This window comes from Nasonia vitripennis, chromosome 4 (genome assembly GCF_009193385.2).
Source record: "Nasonia vitripennis strain AsymCx chromosome 4, Nvit_psr_1.1, whole genome shotgun sequence".
Lineage (NCBI taxonomy): Eukaryota > Metazoa > Arthropoda > Insecta > Hymenoptera > Pteromalidae > Nasonia > Nasonia vitripennis.
In genome coordinates, this window is record NC_045760.1 from 5,282,285 (window position 1) to 5,302,229 (window position 19,945).

General features: G+C 47.1%; 1 protein-coding gene across 3 annotated transcripts in view; it reads left to right on the forward strand.

Annotated features, from left to right (window-relative positions):
* LOC100121394 (hypoxia-inducible factor 1-alpha) overlaps positions 1-19,661 on the forward strand; it is a 40,890-nt gene extending 21,229 nt beyond the window's left edge. For 2 of the 3 annotated variants that reach the window (XM_031929307.2, XM_016985100.2), the window contains exons 7-14: positions 113-260; positions 12,650-12,890; positions 12,963-13,143; positions 13,244-13,584; positions 14,051-14,286; positions 14,357-14,496; positions 14,574-15,046; positions 17,024-19,661. In XM_031929307.2, the coding sequence (XP_031785167.1) occupies positions 113-260; positions 12,650-12,890; positions 12,963-13,143; positions 13,244-13,584; positions 14,051-14,286; positions 14,357-14,496; positions 14,574-15,046; positions 17,024-17,344 (2,081 nt within the window). In that variant the 3' untranslated portion in view covers positions 17,345-19,661. Of the gene's footprint in view, positions 1-112; positions 261-12,649; positions 12,891-12,962; positions 13,144-13,243; positions 13,585-14,050; positions 14,287-14,356; positions 14,497-14,573; positions 16,066-17,023 lie in introns of those variants that run through there. The other variant, XM_032599691.1, reaches the window with a different exon arrangement.
* The last annotated feature ends 284 nt before the right edge of the window (positions 19,662-19,945 follow it).

Here is a 19,945-nt window from a genome sequence, read left to right on the forward strand (position 1 = left end):
CTCGTAAAGCGCGCATCAACAACAAATAGACACACGTATACACTAACATAATGCGACACCATTTAATGCGCAGCCATTTAATAACCCGCCCGTCTTGTTGCATCTCTTCTAGTGTTCCACAAGGGACAATGCGAGACAATGGCCTACCGCTTCCTGAACAAGAAAGGTGGCTACGCCTGGGTAGTCACCCAAGCGACGCTCATTCACTGCTCCCGTCTGCAGAAGCCGCTATCCGTCGTCTGCGTCAACTACTTGCTAAGGTAAGCCTTTTGCGACACTTATTTTTTCTCTAATTCACCACTATACCTGGCCGCACGTGTTGCCCATGGAAATCACAAAGCGCCCCGAGAATCTTACCAGTTGCACCCTCGACGTATACTGCTTCGATCGTCCCTGGCAGAAAATTCACAGCCTCGTGAATTATGAATAGCGAAGAAGCGAAATTAATAATTGACGACCCACGGATACTCCGTGTACGATAAAAATTTAATCGAACGATCCCACGCTGTATTAGATTTGCCGACGTTCAATTTTCAAGCTCACAGCGGCAAATAAGCGAATAATAATAAATCTCATACGGAACTGCGTAATCCCCGAGCACACGATTCGCCGAGTCAACAACGCTTGGCAAGCCAGAGAAATTAATCCTAGGAGCATAGCAGCGGATATCCTCGCACGGAGTCAGCCGGAAAAAGAAATCGAAAGTTCCTTAATCCCGGCCAGCTTCCGCAGTCCCGAGACAGCCATCGCCTCCCTGCTTTCTCGAAGATTCTCCTTTTGATGTGTGTCATTGCGCGTATTACGGAAGACCGTTAGAGAACGCGGAAGGCCAGCTTTTCTCTCGGAGCTTTATTGCAAGCTCTGTGTGTCGGGGGTGCGAGTGTGAGGAATGACGATCGCGCCAAGTAGGGGATCTTGCGCGCGATTCGTCTAAAGTTTTGAACGAGAGTAATTCGGAGCTAATTTTTCACTCGGCGAAAATCTCAAGCACGCGCGCGCTCCTTTTCGAACTTCAACCTCTGAACCTCATCCTGCTTAGGGGAGTAAACTATCGGCTGGGATTTCTCTCCAGCGGGGATCCCCCGAGCTAGAGATAAAGCGACGGATGTCCATAGAACGAGAGAGAAAACAGGCGCCATAATAGAGTCGTTTAAAGCGCGAATAGTGCCTGATTATCAAAACGAGCCCCCCGGGACAATCGAAAGCCCCAATAATTCAATAAAACGTCAGCTCGCTCTATACATATCCCTAGAAAAGAGTCCTGGCGGATACAGTCCTCCTCCGAAAGCACACACAAACTCACTCCCCCTCTCTCTCTCCCTGACCCGGTGGCGTAGTTTCCTCCTACTTCCCGGCGCATCTTCCCGGTCGATACTCTACGCTCTCCCTCTTTAGCAGTGCGCGCGCGGCGAAAGGGAAAGCGAAAGCGAAAGCTATACCCTCCGCGCGCGCGCGCGCGCAAGCGAGGGTGAGTTGGACTTCCCTCTCCTCCCGCGCGGGAGAGAGTCGCGCCGACGAGGCTGCTGCTACTGCTGTTTGGACGTGTACGAAGCAGGCTCGGGAGGACCCGGGAGTCGTCGCGTGTGTTTTGCTGCTGTTGGAACCAAGTGGAGGTGCGGCTGTGTGCTTTTTTCGCAAAAAGTGTTTACGGAGTCGTGGGTGAGTCTGCGATATAGCTGCGACGAAGCTCTGCTTTAATAGGTGTAGGCTTTGGATGTATACACACGACAAACCGCTTGGCAAAACTTGGTAAGTATAGTAAAATAACTGCTAAGTTACCTGCTTTTTTGGTGACATTTATCAAGTTATTGGTAAGGTTAACCAAAAAAAAATAGTTGGTGCGTATTTTGCCAAGCGGTTTGTTACTGTTACCAACCATTTTTTTCCGTGTAGGACTAATAATGGGTTGGTGGTTGGTAAAACACAAGTTGAAAGGGCGGTACAGCGTCTGCGTACGCGGGCACATGCGGCACTTTCGCTTTCCGTTACATACACACACCGGGCGTTCGTAGAGCTTTTTCCACTCCTTTATTTGTTTATGCACTAAGCAGACATTCCGGCTAATAAAGTCCTTCATTCATAAGGAAATCCAACACCCTATAGCGAGCTTTGACAGGCGCTCTCTGGCCAATAATTCACTTTTGCCCCCCACACAGACACACGCGCACGTACACACGTCTATGTACCAGCTGCATTTGCCAAGTGCAGAAAGCGCGAGTCTCAATTGAGGCGCGCGCTTTACTGCTCCCGCTATAAATACTTGTTGATTAGCGAATTCCGCGAGCGATGGGCCTTACGCAACGCGTACTCGATCCCCCGTCGTTCTTTTTTTTTTTTTGTGCTGCACAGCTTTTTGTCTCGCTCAATGCCAAACTCGTTACATATTATACCAGACGCTCGTAATGCGATTACACGGGAATGTCGTGCACATGCGATTTTTCATTACATAATTTTTCAGCTGCAAGCTCTGACGCGGGGGTGGAGAGAGCTCAATTAAGCCCGGAAAAAGCTTCTATTTCGGGAGCACTTGTACACCCCCGCCTACTATATACGTTCGGCCGGAATCTTTCGTCGAGTCTAATTCACGTGTTCGAGCGTAATAATCTCGAAAGTTTCCATCCCTCTTTAAATAATACATCATCTCCGAAACTCGCAAAGAGGCAACTCGTCATATCACTGCGAAAATTCTTCTCTATATACGCGCGGAACCCGAGAGCTTGCAAGAAACAAATCTCGCGTTTCTTGATGCTCTCTTTCACGCTGTATCGCGTTACGAGCATAAAAGGGACGTCACGGCGCGCGCGCGCTTCGTTTATTAAAACGACGGAAGACGCGCCTCGTGTTTAGGAGGCTCTCCGCCTTTATACGTACGTACACCTTGAGCCGCGTTGAAGGCTACTAGCAGCAAAGTTTCCGTTTCGAAGATACCGCGGAAAAAATCAATTTAAGTTATATGTACGAGTCGAGAGACATTAAGAGAGCGAAGTTCACGTCTTATCGCGCGTAAACATTGTATAGCCGTATCGATTCCGCGGAAAAAGAATGTGTCTATAACGAGAGACGCGCGTACACAGTTTCGCACATATGACGCGCGCGGCGCTCGTTTCGCAACCGCGAGCTTTTTTCCGCCGTGGAAAATGTACGTATCGATGCAAAAGCTCGCGGGCCTATCGAGAGACCCTTTGAGAGCCGGTAGTGAATTTTTTGTCTACAGCCGAAGAATAAAACTGTCAGTCCGCGCCTTTTTTTCTCGCTCGGCTGCCTCTCTATAGATTTTTCGTGCATCGGGAAAATGTTGCAAGAGTCGCTCGTGGAAATCGGGAACGCGAGAGCCGCAGTAATAATCTTAATGCGATCGTGAGGCTCGGGACGATGTAGGCCATCGTTTGATCGCGCGTTTGTCATCGCTGTATGGGTTCTCCGATACATCGAACAGAAATCGATTTTACGCGCTTTTGATCGCTGAAAGCTTGTACACCTAGTAATAAACTTCCTTCTCGAGGCACCGCCGAGATAAACAACCAACATCAAGGCGATCGCGATCCGATCGACCGCAGAGAAGCAGATAAAGGCTACTATGCATAACTCGAATCCTCTGCAAACAAACAACGCCGTCGCAAAATCACAATTATACATATCATCACCATACGACAACAGCTGTCCTGTGGACACGCACGCACGCACACGGGTCAAAGTTCCATCTCCGCACGCGCTCGAGGAGCACGTGCAACGTGACGCGCGAGTCCAAGGACCGCTCCGCTTTATATACGAGATTGACCGATTTATGGAGCTACTCCGTCAACTGGCGACAATTGGACTGGCGCTCTGTGGACTGAGTTTGATATTGCGCGACGAGCTTTTTTCCTTTTATTTTTTTTTTTTTTTTCCCGTCCAGGACTTGCACGTAAAGCTGATTTTACGAGGAGGGTCTCCTTCGTATATCGATCGGTGCTGCCAATTCGCTGAGTTTATCTCCTTGTAAAATAGTTGCGGCTACTCGAAAAAAGAAACGTACGCACTTTGGTGGTTGTCCAAATTTTTAAAATACTTCGCGCGTCTCTCAGCTGTTGCGTTTTTAAAATACGTCGAACTTAACACACTTGTAGCACAAAGCACGCGGGATCTATATTTACGTGCGCGCAGCTTCAGCTCTCTCTCTCTCTTTCTCTCTTTCCGTTACGTAAAAGCTCTCGCTCAACGCGTCTATCTATCGACGCGCGGAGAGACTTATTCGATATTCCGCCGCGCGGCTCATAAACGAAATGAAAAGTGCGATATTAACCGGTGATAAAAGCGCCATTACTTTGCATCGCACTGAATAATTCAGCCGCGTATACGCGTTGTTTGCCTCTTTCTGTCTCACTCGCTCGTAAACACGAGAAAGGGAGAGAGGGAGAGAGAGAGAGAGAGAGAGAGAGAGAGAGAGACGCTCGCTATAAATACGTCAGCGCGCGTTATCGCGCTCGATCCCGACTTTTACGCATCGATAAGATATTCGCACACTCGCGAGCTCTCAAGGCTGCACGGATACACTCGAGTGGGAAAAAAGGTCCACAGCCGAAGCGCATGGCTATAAGTCTGTTCCTCCAACTTCCGAGATTCAATGAAGGAATGTTTTTCTCCTCTCGCGCGCTCTGCCATTGCGCAACCGCGATTGTGGCCCTCTCTATTATACGCGTGTAATAGACAGCTGACGAGAGCACGTACGAGTCTACCTAGCCATGGTGTGGCCAGCACGTGACGGGCGAACGGTACGAAAATGATCGGCTGCTGATAGCGGCTTGAGGTTTCTTTTTTTTCACGTGAACGCGCTCTCGAGTGCACGCAAGCCGACTGTGTCGTTGAGAGGAGCGATAAAATTTCGCGGAATATTACCGCGATAAAAATACACTCTTTCGGGTTGTAGATACACTTTCTTTTTTCCTGTGGCCAAAAGGAGACGAGGACTGGCAATAATGCATAATCCATTATACCATACAGATGTGCTAATCAATTTGCAGAGTTAGACCATTACGCTAAGCCGCGGTGGACGCGGATATAATACACACCGGGGAACATCGCACGCGGACGCGACTAATGAGTCACGGGCCGTTTCATTACCTATGGAGATAGCATGTGCCTTGTTATGTGGGTGCGAGCGATGCACGAGGCAGCTCTGTCTTATCGCTTCGGATCTGTCTCTCGATTTGAAAGGCTGATGTCTGCGTGTTTACAACGACGGCTAAGCTCAGCTTTATTCGGGTTACAAGCGGAGCTTTCCTGCGTACAAAGCTCCCGAGAAACGCGAGGAGCGGTTATATTTAAAAATTCGCGCTCGTAAACCTGCATTCGCTTTATTTTCGTATGTGCTGTGTGCTAAAAAATATATAAGTCTATCGGATGTGCGCCTGCGTCGAAAACAAACGGACGAATCGCTCCCGTGAAATGGAATCAAGCGAGGGATCGGATAGTGCAGTTTTAGCTACTTGCTATTCGGCACAAAATTACTTCAGAGTTTCTCGCTTCGTTTTTTTTCTTCTTTTCAAGAAGAGATTATTCAATCCGACACTGGAGAAACATCAAGTACGCTCCGTAAAGCTCTCGACTCTTAGGAATTGAAGCGGTGTTTTCAGAGAAAACTACCCAAGCGCGAATGCTATAGAGAGGAAATAATATTCTGTTTTCGCAAAAGACGCATTACTCAATCGATAAAAAGTCAGTCTCAAGACTAAGATCAGAGGCAGAGACGCTATGGAGTATAGTCTACATACACAGAGAGGCGCAAAGACATTTCATTAAACTTTCGCGTAAACATTGGCAGAGAGTCAACGTTACTCAAGCGCGCGCGATAGTCGAGAAAGCAGTCGCTGTACAAGCGGCTATTTGGAATATCGCGGCGTCGAGTCACGTCTGCAGCTACTCGGATCTCGAAAATCCGAAGCTAAAAGAAAAATAAAAAAAATAAAAACAGTTACACGGGCTCATTACCCATGCTAATTCTCTCCGTCTCGGCGCTTCGCATATTTTTCCCGATGCGCGGATATTTGCCATTCAAATGCTGAAACGGTCGGCCCCGTATCTCGGAACCGTTCCGCAAGATCAGCCGTATTGCTTAGCAAATTTACTCTTCGCCTCTGTGTATACAACGAAAAATCCAATAAAAAAGCCATAACTCGCATTGCCAATCGAGCGAGATTTAAAATAAGATGCCGGAAGCGAAAGCTCTCGAGGGAATTGATTGCTCCCCCGTAATAAATAAATCGTTCAACGAGATAATTGCTCTCGGCTGACGGCGAAATTCGTCGCAGAGAGAGAGAGAGAGAGAGAGAGAGTGAGTGTCGCGCAGTCGAAACAAACGTGCGAGCGTCGGGAGTAGGGGGACACACTGTGCAGTATGCGTGAGAGAGTCGGGCTCAAATAATGGAAGATAAACGCACGCACGCCTCGCGGTAATAGGTAAGGAATTGCCGCACGAGTCGAGAGAGTGACATTAGAGAGAGAGAGAGAGAGAGAGAGAGAGAGAGAGAGAGGAGCTCGTTTGCAAGCTATACCTGCGCGACGTGTCTCGCTCTATAAAATATAATGAAATAATAACGCGCTTGGCATCCCGTCGAATTATAGTCTCTCGGAAGAGAGCTTTATGTCATCGTTACGAAAATATCGCGTAAAACCGAGAGACAAAAGAAAAAAAAATATCAACGCGTCGGAGTCTTGTCCCTCTCGAACATTACGTATTGCACACTCAGCTCTGGCGTAGTTTCCTCTCGCATACGCACGCCACCTCTCTTCTCTGTGTTCTGTCAGTCGTTCGCTCGCCAACTCGGCCCGCAGTATTAGTCGCTGCTCCGAGCTGGCGGCTGTCGAGCTTTTCTGCAGCAGCAGCAGCAGCTCGTAACTGTCCGCGCTTATATACCCGCATCAGCTGATAGCTCTACGGGAGAATATCAACGAACGCGTAAACCCGTGAGACGTCGAACGACACAGGCATCGAAGAAGAGACAAGAGGAAATTTCGCCAGTGCATACTACGTAGCGTCAACTACATAGACAGAGAGAGAGAGAGAGAGAGAGAGAGAGAGAGACGCATCGCGCGATGCAAACGTCGCTAGAGCTTACATAAGTCCGTTGTGGCAGCAGCAGCAGCGACGGCGGGGGAGAGACGCACAGAGCCGAGAGCAAGTGAGAGAGAGGGAGACGACGCGCCGTGTATAACGTGCAGCCTATCGCTGGACCGGTCGTAAGCTCCCTCGCCTAGTGTTGTCGTACTCGCCGAACCGCCTGGCTGTGCTGCGCTCGTACACCGGATTCCAAAAGCTACGATGTAAGAAAGAAGCTACGACTGTATTATACTCGGGGAGAGAAGAAAGCACACTGCCAAACTCCTGGACAGCGACAGCGGGGATCTTCCATACGAATATAAAACGAGAGCGGAGAGTGAGAGACATCGGCCCCGAGGAGAGCGCGTGGGTACTTTTAAATTTAGTCGAGGGGCGGGAGGGAGCGAGCGAGCGAAAAATCGCGCGCAGACAGAGAGAGAGAGAGAGAGAGAGAGAGAGAGAGAGAGGCGAGTGCAGGAGAGGGAGAAGCGCTTATACTCGCGGGAGAACAAGATCTCGAGCGTGTGGTGCGCGTTTAAATCGACGTGGATCGGACAACTGGCGGGATCGTTGACTCTCGGCGCACGAGCTCTCAAGACAGTTTTCGAATTTTTTCATCCACCCACCCACCCACGCATATCCAGTGTTCTCCGAGCTGCATTCTACTATAGACGTTCGCAGTGATAATACACTCCGTGTGAGTTACATGGGACGCAGTCTGCAATAATATACAGTGTACGAATCAGTGCGTTATAATTATACACACTCGACAGTGAAATTCTGTGATAGCCCGTATCTCCCAGGCGTCCAAAGTGCAACTTCTCCTGCCATTCATCGCTCGTTCGTTCCGATACAGCGCATAATTCGCCGATGAGTCGCTATATACATCGCAGAGAGACGCTTCTCTCGGCCCGGACAACAACGATCATATACACGTCGACGATGCGCCTATCTAATATCTAATCGTCGCGTTCACATTGAAGCACGTTGCGCCGATATAACCAGGCCTTGCCCAACTCTCCGCGTCACGCGATTTTTCCGCGGCGTTTTTCCTCCAGCGCTGCGCGAAATTCCGACAAGTCTTTTATACCCGAGCCTCTCGCATGTTTGGCCTGGGCAAACTAGCTCGCGCTGATGGATTTATGTACTCGCTCTCTCCGCGATTCGGCGATGAATTAGTTTTATTCGACGAGGAGCGACGTCTTCGCGCGCTTTGTTTACAATTCGAGCGTCGTCGGATCTGATAAGCCAGTTACATCATTGCCGTCAGCTCCCGATTGAAAAATATCCCCGACTATACGGAGATTACGGCGGCAAAAATAATCCCTATCTCTGTGTGCGTTATATAGTGTACAGGCCGTGTATATAGAGATGGCGCAATATATAATCCGCGCGAGAATTCGCCACGCCTGCGGATGCAACAGTTTCGTCATGTGCGCGATCGATAACTCGAAAAATATATCAAGGGTAGATAGGAGCGAGACCTTTTTCGGGGCTGTGTATAACGAAACGCAAACGCACCTATGCTGTCACTCGGCGCGATGCTATACAGAAAGGTTCACTTTCGCGAAAGAAGTATCCGCCGTTGCAGCTTGTACAATCTGACGAGAAACGCGTGACGCAATACGCAATTTTGTACGCGGCCCTCCGCTCCCTTTGTTTGGCTAATTGTCGCGTCTCCTGGACGAGTTTTACGTAAGTCGCTCTGCGGCTGTCGTCCTTCGAAACAATGTAACCAGCTAAAACATCGATTATCCCGCGCATCTCGAGTATAGAAACAACCAATTTTGGCTGCAGCCTCGCGCGATTAGCCAAGCTCTCCCTCGCTTGCACGTTCCGATTTCCCTTCTGCGGCCGTGGCTCCGATCGATTGGCGCTGCAAGGATAGGCCGTTCGAAATTTCGTGCGCGCGCTGCAGCGATGCACGTGACGAGCTGCTCTTGCGTCGTATCAGCGCACGTGTGTAGCGATGAGCTCCTGCTAATTGTCGTCTCTCTTTCCAAAGCCGAAACTTTTCCGTCGAGTGTAGGCATAGTTTGTCTCTCTAGAGCCATTAATTAGGCTTGTATGCGAGTATTATAGCCGAAAATTGGACCTTTACTTCCGCGTCGCGTACATAAGCGTCCCCCGGATTTTCTTCTCTCGTTCTCGCGATTAACGACGCGGACATAAAAATTGACCCGGGAGACCTGGATGATTCCGGTTTATGTCGTTTCTCGGACTGAACGTTTTTTTATACCGTCAATTGTGCGATTCGCATCGAATTTTCGAGCGATGTACATCGTTACGGCGATCGACTCTAAAAATACAAACCGCGACGAGTTATGGGCGCTTCTGGAAGCGTCCCCTTTATGTATAAAAATATCACGACGATTTTTATAATATCATTCACGCAGGGCTCGATAATCGTGCGGAATTTTTTCGACGCCTACGCCCGTTCTACGGCTTTTTCCATTCGATGAAAGCTTGCGTTTTCCGCGTGTACACCTTTTCATTCCAGCGCATCGATGCAAAGCCAAAAAAATACGGTTCGGTCCACGTGCTCGCAGTGACCATTGCGCAAGGATATACAGAGAGACAGAGAGCCGGGCGGCCGTCAAGTTTATTTTTAACCGCCGCTACATATTTAACCTGCGGCCTAACCTCAGCCGAAGTAGCTTCTCTCATCTCTCTGCAGAACCGACCAGAGATCTGTACCCCCGCGAAATTCGCGACGTTTCCGGATTTTCGCTGCTGCTGCCGATGGGCTTTTCACGTACACGTAACATGTCCTTCGAGCTTTGCACCGGTTGATTTTCCCGCTGCGGGTCTATTTTCAGATGGAATTTTCGACGTCAATTTTGCTTTGATAGACGCACACACAGACAGAAACGCGTTGAGAGAACCGGATACCGGTGGTCATACGGATCGATATTCGAAATAGCTCGAAATTAATCGTCCGTTAAATTTTAATAAGCCCACGTGCGGATTCTGGTTCGTGCGCGACAAAAGAGCGAGCTGTAATTGCCAATTGCCCGCATAATATCACGGCGCCGGCAAGAGAACAAAAAAATCATACGCTGAAATTCAATACCTCCAATTATCTCCAGTGCACCAGCGGTATTATGAAAACTCGCTCTGCTGCATAGGTGCGAGAAAAAAATCGCCGACTCGCGTCGCAGAAATCAGCCGTTGTGCCAAGACGCAAATATACGGCTGCGCGTAAAGGACGATTTTATTCAAGGCGGCCGCGAAATTAGGCGCAGTGTATATAGCTGCACACAATAAGCGGAAGACGCGTCGGACGCGTCGGACGTTGGCCCGTATTGTCGAGCACGTGGTCGCGCAGCGCGCTTGACGCACGACACGTTATGTGTGCATTTTTTCGGGATGATCCTTTAGATCTCTTTATTTTTTTTCTTTAATTCAGCCTCTATAAATAGAAGCTTCGGGGCGACTCGCTGATGGTATCTCCAGAGAATTCAATGTACTCTAATGCCTGCGGACAGCGCGAAAAATCGATACATCGAATGTTTTCCCTCGGCCGAATGTACATTAAGGGAAATAACAGAGAAGCACAAAGCGCCGGGCGTAAAACGATAGGGTGACTACGCATTCCTCGCGTAATTGAACGAGGAACCTTCGCCTTGGAAAGAGCCCGAGGAATAGTAAACAAAACTTGCACAAAGCGAAATCCGCCGACTCGCTGAATAATGCATCGCGTCGTGCAATAAAGAGTTGTCTTATGTCATGGCGCGGATTTTGCGTTGAACTCCACTTTCTAAAAGTAGCCCCGGTATTATTGGCAGTGGCATTAACCCACATTTTCCACTGCCCTCCGACACAGCACACGAGTTATACCATCGATCCCTCCCCGAAACGAGCATCAGCGGCCGATGATTTGTCTTTTGCGGCTACTCGTGAATGATATACATAGACAAGCTCTCGACGCTTATACGAGGTGCGAACGGGTTGTATAAGACGCGGCCGTACTGCGGTTTTTAACGTCTCTCAAAAATCGCCGCGTTATTGCGCAACTACTGCGCAGGTGTTTTTCTGGAGAGCTGGGGAAAAGGAAAAGTTTTTTATTCAACATTTTCGGCCGGCCGGATAGATGGAGAGCTGGATAGGACGAGGCGGTGTTTCTTTTTCGCGTCGCGAAAAGTTATACGTTGAGAGCTACGACTGATGTAGGAGTCTAGACGGTATATAGCTGTGGTAATGCTACACAGGACTGCAGGTCAATTTCACGTGATTATCGAGTCGTTGGGAGAGCGGTTAAAGACAGTTAGGCCCATTACTTGCGTCAGAACCTTCGCTGCTACGGTTTCTCTCCTATATACATATAGTGGCGGTGGGCTTTCGCAGTTCCGATGTACATCAGCTGATTCGATTCAGGCCGTTATCATAGCGCGATATCGATGATCGAGAGGTGCAACTGATGCGAGGGCGGCCCTGTTTTTATTTTGTAATTTTTCCATTAATTCATCACTGTCATGGCTATTTTGAAATTTTATTTTATACCTCTATAGGTGCCTGTCGTAAGGGTAGGTCTGCACAGCTTTTATTTCAATTCTCACTCCATATACCATCAATAGGATTCTTGTCCCTCTATCCCCAAAGAGCATAAGTATATGCCTGTAACATAGAAGCTTCGCACGAGAGAGAGAGAGAGAGAGAGAGAGCGAAAATTTATTCTCGGCGTATTATGTGCAGCCGCTAGCTGCCTCTCGCCCTCTCGGCGTGTATGCGAGCGGGATATGTGCAATGGCACATTGTTGCCAACAGTGCTAAGCATTTCAAATTGCCTTCGCAAACACGGCGGCTTACGTAATGTTTTGATTTGAACGAGCGCGAGAGCATATTTTCTCTCTGTCTCGCTGTGCACTAGCTTCTTCTCTTCAGCGTTCATTCATTTCCCCCGTGATCAGGAAGAAGACAAAGTTTCTTCTCGAAAGGATTAAGTAGTCAGCGACGGTAAAACCCACACGCGACTATACCGGCACGTACGCGCACGTGTGCGCATAGGTGTACTCCGCGCGAGGGTAAACGAACTTTCGCCAAAAACGCGTGTTTATAATCCTCTCTTATATATATACATAGCTACACACATCCAGTATGTATATACGCTTACACGCGCGCATATAAGTAACGCGTCCCTCTTTTTCTTTCTCTCTCTCTCTCTCTCTCTCTCTCTCTGTCTATCTGCCCCCTCTCCGCGCACTAATAGCCACACTCGTATATTTACCAAGGCATCATTGAGCGACGGCGCGAGAGTCTGTGTGGCAGTAACATCGCGAACGTCCGCGATACCTACTTCGAGGCTTTATTTTTATATCGGGACTGACTGACTGAGTGTGCGAGAGAGAGAGAGAGAGAAGACTCCCGGTATATATATATATATATATTTCGCGCGTTATATGCCGGTAGTCGGCTGCGCTTCGCTCTCCCGATCGTCCCGCGCCGAGAATACATAACGCGCGCGATATTATGTACGCTTAGTGAATCAGGGACGAGGCCCGAGAGCGAATATAAGAGAGAGAGAGAGAGAGAGAAAGCAAATGGTCGAGCGTTGTGGTTATCTTGGCATTTTAGCGGCGTCGAGTGCGAGGATGAGGTGTACAGCGTGCGCCAGCTGGAGGCACGCGCCGACCAGTTGAAGGAGGAGCCCAAGCCCACGGCAGTCGTGCCGCCGAGGAAGCCGCTGGCCGACAAGCCTGTGTCCGTGACGGCCTCGCTCTTCCAGTCCTTCCAGGAGAGACCCGCCAAGCAGCAGAGCAGAAACGTCGTCGTCGACGTCGGCAAGGAGAACGACGAGCCTCAGGACAGCGCCAAGGTATTGTATAGCTCCGAGTTTCGCGTAATTTCGAGTCTCTCGAGAGTAGCACTCTCTCCCTTCTCGTTTCAGGCCAAAGCGAACGTGCCGGTCTGCGAGGTCGAGCCGAAGCCACAGCAGCAGACGTCGATTCCGGACCCGCCGCTCCACAGACCGGCGCCGCAGACCGCGACTGCGAGCATCTTCGCGCCGCGCACCAAGGATATGAACAAGGGCTTCCTCACGTTCAGCGAAGACCAACCGGGCCTCACCAGTCAGTACACCGCCTCCTTCGATACTAAATAGATAATACTTAGACTCTCGCTGGCTTATTAGGCTGTGATTTTTCGTAACGAGCGAACGTTACATTCCAGTGCTGAAGGACGAGCCGGAGGACCTGACCCACTTGGCGCCGACAGCCGGCGACGTGTGCGTACCTCTGGAGGAGCCGCCCTTCCTCAGCGACATGCTCGACGAGTTCATCCTGAACGCCAACTACTGCCCGCTGCTCAGTCCCGAGCTCACCGACGTCGTCTGCAACACCAGCGGCAACAGCAACCAGAGCAGCGGCAAGGACGTCGAGCAGACGATCCTCGGGGACTCTGCGCTCAGGAGGGACGACTGCAACTCCTCCGACGGGGATCCCTTCATTTACAGGGACTCGCCCAGCCGCTGCAGTCTCGGCACGGACCTCCACTCGCCGACCCTCACCAAAGTGCGTGCGGTGATTGTGTGTGCACTCGTTGTTGTGTCGGGGAAAGACCGCCGGTTTGCATACGCGCGCGGATATCGAAGACGTTTTTTTATGATTCATCGCCGGTGTGGAAAGTATGCGATAATGCGATAATCTGCGCACGCGAACGCTTTTATGAGTAACGTTTGCGCAATGTCCCTCACCGCTTTGAAACATGCTCTCTTGTGAAACGATAGCGGCTAATCGCTCGACCTGTATCCGTGCCTCTGTACCGTGTAATTTACCAGTTTCGGAAAACGTGGCGCATGAAAAAAGTTTATCTCTCTAATAGAAGACAATATCGCGTTCTTCATTGCTAGACGACGCAAATAGCAGACGGTATACGCGATCGAATCACAGAGCCTCTTCCCCGATGCGACGACGAGTCAGTGAAGAGTATAGTATAAACGATATAGCAATTACTAACGCAGTCGTTAAAATCGTTTAGAGTCCAGAAGGCAGCGGTATCGGCGACTCGCTCAACAGTCCCAACGACAGCGGCGGTGGCCTGTCCGAGGACGAGATGCTGATGCTCAGCATCAGCGACGTCATGGCTGACGACGAGCTCGCGCTCAGAGCACCGTACATACCCATGTCCGATCAAGACGAGGCGCTGCAAATGCTCATCAGCGACGACATGGTCATGTGGGGACCCAGTCAGTCCAACGAGAAAAAATGCAAATGGTAGGGAGCTCGACTCCGGCTGTTGGAGTCGCGCGAGCTTTGCTGCCATAACGCTCTTGTTTCTGCGCAGGTTAACGGACGCCGGCGAAGAGAACGCAAACTCCAGTCTAGCACAGCTGCTGACCGACGAATCTAGTTCGAAGAAGATGAAGGACCACGCCGGAATCCTCGTTAATCCCACGCATGTCTTAGGACAGATTAGTTTAAAAAGTGAGTGCATCGGCCACTCGCGAGGAAGCGTCGTCCCCGAAAAAATGAATCATTCCCCCTGACGTTCTTGCTTTCAGATACCACAAAAGACACCACTGCCGATCGCGAGCGCACGAATAAGCGCGTGCACGCGTACTCCAAATCCAGCCACGAGAGCAAACGCGTCAAGCACAACGACGTACCTACATCCAGCAACAATAATAACAACAACGGCAATATCTCCAGTCTCGAGAATATACTCTCGTCCTCTGTACAGAGCAGTCAGCTTCTACAGCAACTGGTCTCCCAACAGGTACCGAAGAATCGCAGCTGGCCGGATCAGCTGTCGACGACGCAGGAGTCACAACGAACTAGCAGCAACAATGTAAACGGCAACAACCTGTACGAAGAATCGAACCTCTGTCGACTGAATGACGAAAGCGTCGGTCTGAGCAACCCACGCAAAAACGTCTTCGAGCACGACGGAGGCGGAAGACCAACGTCTCAACGCCAGCAGCAACAGCAGCAGTCCAACAGCGTACTGATGAACCTGCTGGTCTCTGGTTGCGACGTGAGTGCCGGCTACGTGTGTCTGACGAAACAGACCCCGAGATCCTCCAAAGGCATACTCAGCAAATGAACTCTGAATCCTATCGCGCGCTGAGACACGCGACAATTTTCTTTTTCTCATCACTGACGAATACGATACGAGGTCCTCGCACAAACGTACAAAGCTAGAACGAAACGAGCGAGGGGGTAGAGTACGTGGAATGTGTAGTCGCGTTCTTTTTTCTGGGAATATAAACACGAGATCGAGCGCCAGTCTGGTAACTGGACAATATATATATTCACACGCGTATTTTGTGTATGTATGAATTATATGTATTTACGCAGAAAGAGGATAAAACTAACTATCGATACTGCCGACGAGTACGAACGAGCTGTTGACGTTTGTAAGAACGCGTTGAGGTATATGTGTTATATACGTGCACGCGAAGATATATAAAGACGATAAACTGACGTCTGTGTGTAATCTCCCGCACGCTTGAGCTTGCGAAGTCGATATTACGCGTACGAGTTAATTACAAGGCTTACTACCGTGTTTCTGTATTTTTCTATCGGAGCTGTGTTTCGTAGATTCGTTTGTACGAGCGCGACGCGGTACACACCACTATATTATACACTCGCGCGCCCGTCCGTGTATTTGTATATCACGTACGACCACAAACACACCCACACTTGCATACACAGAGCAATGTATATGTCTTAGCACGAGCATGAAGTACATTAAACGAAGAAAATGTAGTAGTAGTAGAAACTAGCGCAGGTCTGATGAAAAGCTGTCGTTATTAATGATACTGCTAATGATAATACGAAATAAAGACTGTCGGAGACGAGATTAACGATTATTATAATATGATTATGATGATGCGAACAAAACGAACAAAAAAATGATTTAACAGTGAATTACAGAAATTTTAATTAACGAAGAGAGCGGCTCTCAAGTTATTACTGTGTACATATTGAAGAAGTATATATGGAATTGTTGATCCACCGTTGATTTGAAATACATGATATAAGAAAAAAAAATTGATCATCTACAGAACAAACGACTTGCTGCATTTCAATTCCTTCTCTCTTCTCCACTTTCCTCTACTCTTGGTGTGGTATCCTATACTCGTTCTACCTCTTTATTTTCATTACAAAGTTTCAACTTTACAGACGATTGAGTTCTCGGCTACAAAATTTTTTTCACTTATTTTCACATCGCGCGACTCTTGGCGCGAAAGATAACGCCAATTCAAAAAGCAAATTCACAGTCTATTTGAAATATAGTTTACGACCTCAATAAAAAGCCGATACTAACGGATAATGCGCTCGTAAAGCCGGCCAACGCGACACTAACTTCCAACAAAGTGACCACTTATCAGCCCCATTATCGTATCCAGCAATGAAATTCCCAACAAGCAAACCGTTCGAATAAATTCTCGCCGTACAAGCTGAATCGCCTTCATTTCCCTTCTCTCTCACTCGCGCGACATTGGCAAAGCTCTCAAGCGCTTATTTTTGACTTGCGCGAAGATTAATCTTACGCGGCGGGAGCTGCTGCTCTCTTTCCTTTTGGCTTTTTAATAACGGCGCCTGCGCCGTCGTCGTTGTTTTTTCGCGCGCGCTTGCTCACTCGCTCGACTGAACGCGAGAGAGAGAGAGAGAGACTATAGAGTGGAACGAGTCAAATGAGCGGGAAAATCGCGGCTCTGCATCAACCTCTCGTGCTATTCTTCTTTCCTAGCGCGTTATCCCATTAATCCTTTTGAAGTGCAGCATTTCCTCATTTTTTTATTCTGTGTGAGATGATGTCTTGTTATGCAACGAATGAATGATCTCGATCGTTATAAAAAAAGTTTGCAGCCGACAGTCTTTATCTTGTAGCAATGAAAATAGCGTAATTATGTTCAGAGGATCTCGGTGAAAGACTGTTGTACAATTCTGATCAAGTCTAAATAATGAAATAATCAGGATACTAACTCATCTCTCTGTCCCACAGATGCAGAACACCCAAAGCCAGCTACAAGATCCGACGTCGTTCCTATCGAACCCACCGCTCCTCCTCGACCAGGATAAGATATCACCTCTGCAGATAAGCGTCGAGGAACAGCTTCAGACCGTTCCCCAATGGACTAATAACTCGTCGACCATCGGCATCGACCATCAACATCTCAGTCCCATACTGATGCGGGACAAGCAACAAATTCCTCAACCGACGACGGTGGGCTTCGAGGCTCTCGGCTACGACGACGACCTCGGTTTTATGAGCGACGCGCAGAACGACGATCTTTTCCGCGCCCTCGACTCCAGTCTCGTCTGATGAGTCGAGCCGCGAGACGACGGTGATTCTCTTTTGGGGCCTTTTTAATTATATGTATACATCGTGTGCGATCGGACGTCGGAGTAGTTTTCGTGTAAATATATTATATGTGACGCGGAGGAAATTTTATGTCGCAAGGATTTTTTTCTCGCACGTTGTATTTGTAAATGCGTGTACATGCTATGTGAGGAGACGTGTGCTTTCCGATTGCTATATCACCTATCAGCAGATGGTTGAAGTCTATTCGTTTCTTTGTTTTTTTCTTCTTTTCGACACACACACACACACACACACACACACATATATAACAGTCGCAGTTTAGATGGTTAAGCCATTATTATTCGATGATGATAGATTACCAGATTTTAATGATAATTACGTAGCTTTTTATAACGTGCGTGTATGCAAATTTTGTAAGATGAAATTGTTGGGGATAGCATTTTATTGAATGAAATTGACGGTGGGCTTCGCAGGAGCTTCGCATGATAATGACGATGATGATTATGAAACGGAATATCTGTGTCACGAAGGTGTATGCACTATGTTAACAATCAACAGTGGATGTGAGCGTTAGACATGTAATTTGAGCATTAAGGCTTGTGTCATCGTATAATATTTTCTCCGTGCTGTCAAGTCCACGCCTGTTATACAGTGGACTTCGGTTGATCTTTAATAGTTGTCACTTAATAATACTTTTGATCGTACACAACTTTCGCAGACGAGGATGAGTGCATTTTTTCGTTTTACGTATAATTTTTCTGTATTTTTATTCTCTTTTATTGCGTTAATGTTTTACTGTCATGGGAAATACGAAATAAGGTGTCTAGAAATATATTTTCATGTAATCACTCGGTTTTAAGTAGTCTTTAATGATTAATATCCACCTGGACCGTATGTCCTGAAGTATCGATCGTTTTACGATTATACATCACATTCAGGCAATGATCTGTGTCAATTTGTGTATGCAAATTCATGTTTTTGAAAATTGACGTAGCTTAATAAGCAGATTGCCGTATGGAGCAACAAAAATTATATGCATTACTAAATATATATATATATATATATATATATATATATATATGTATAATTTTTAGTTATCAGAATATTTTATAATATTATTATTAACTAAGTGAATGTCGTAGAAGAGGTAAATACTATAACTATACTTAGTATTGCTTTGACGTACGCATCAAAAACAAAGAATTACAATCACACCTCGATTGTACCTTGATTTTGTATTATTCTGAAGTTTGATAGGAGTGGATTTTAACTGAGAATTTGCACTATATATATTGTATCCATGTTAAATCTGTCCTACTGTTGGACAGTGTCGGTGCGATTTTGGTAGCGACGATGTTTGACGTAAAATGACTCACTAACCGATGGCAATTATTAGGATTCCTGCAGAACGGATAATTTTTGAATTAATATACAAACCTTGTGTTACTGCGTGTTTCCATTGAGCTGTAATGTTGAAAGAATCGCTTGGATAAAAGATTTTATACAAGGGTGTGACAATATTTTTACTAAAGACTATTCTCAATTGTTTAACCAACAATTTTATTACTGCAATATATTATACAAATTACAAAACTTGTCGCGTGGATGATATGAAGCAAAGGAGTAATTTTTAAATCTGTGCGAAAAAAAGAAAGTCTAAAAAGTAAATAAATCAAACCGTATGCTAGCAGTCAGCGTAAGATTAATAAAATAAAATATGAACGATGAATTTGTAAAAAATAAATATGATGCATGTAACAAAAAATAATAATAAATGAAATGATAACTTTGCGTCAAAGACACTTTCGAGTGACTGCCATATATATGAATCAATGAGTGTGGACAATTCAAAGTCGATGGATGGTATAGAGGTGCGTAGAATCTTATGTATATTCGAGGTACAGAGTCGAAATTTAAATGCGACGCTCTCGAAACGTTTGATTTCGTGTACCGTGATCTATGTGACAGCGTGTCTAGACCTACACTTTGAGTTTCTCTCTTGAAACGTTTCACGAGGAACAGCTAGATAAATTGTTATTTTTCATTTTTGCGACGAGTTAGATGTCTTTATTTACACGAGTGAAATTAATGTTACCAGATGATGATAATGACGAGAGTTGAATTGAGAGGAATCCAAGGTTTTCGTGTATACACACACACACACAGTATATACGAAGGGAGCATAGAGTATCTCACGTGACGAAGGTTCGTAACAATGATACAGATGAAAGAATATTATTGTAAAGGTTATATAATATTTACTAATGTTAATACAATTATATTTTGCATTTGAAGAAAATACACAATTATAAAACAACGTTTCGTTCGATTATTTACGATATCCTTCTTCTCTCGTTCCACATCCTAGTAGTAAAATTCAGAAGCACTTAAACGAATTAAGTCGTTCCATTAAAAGCCTTTTCAGCTGCACGCCAATTTCGCGTATCAAATTAGATACTTGCGCTAAAAATTTTATCTCTAAAAACCTTTTTTATTAAAAAAAAAAAATTCCTATCAAGCACAACTTCCACCGTCACTTGTTTCGTCCTCCATCTCTCCTCGCGCACATAACCGCGAGACGAAAGCGCCCGTCAAAGCTCC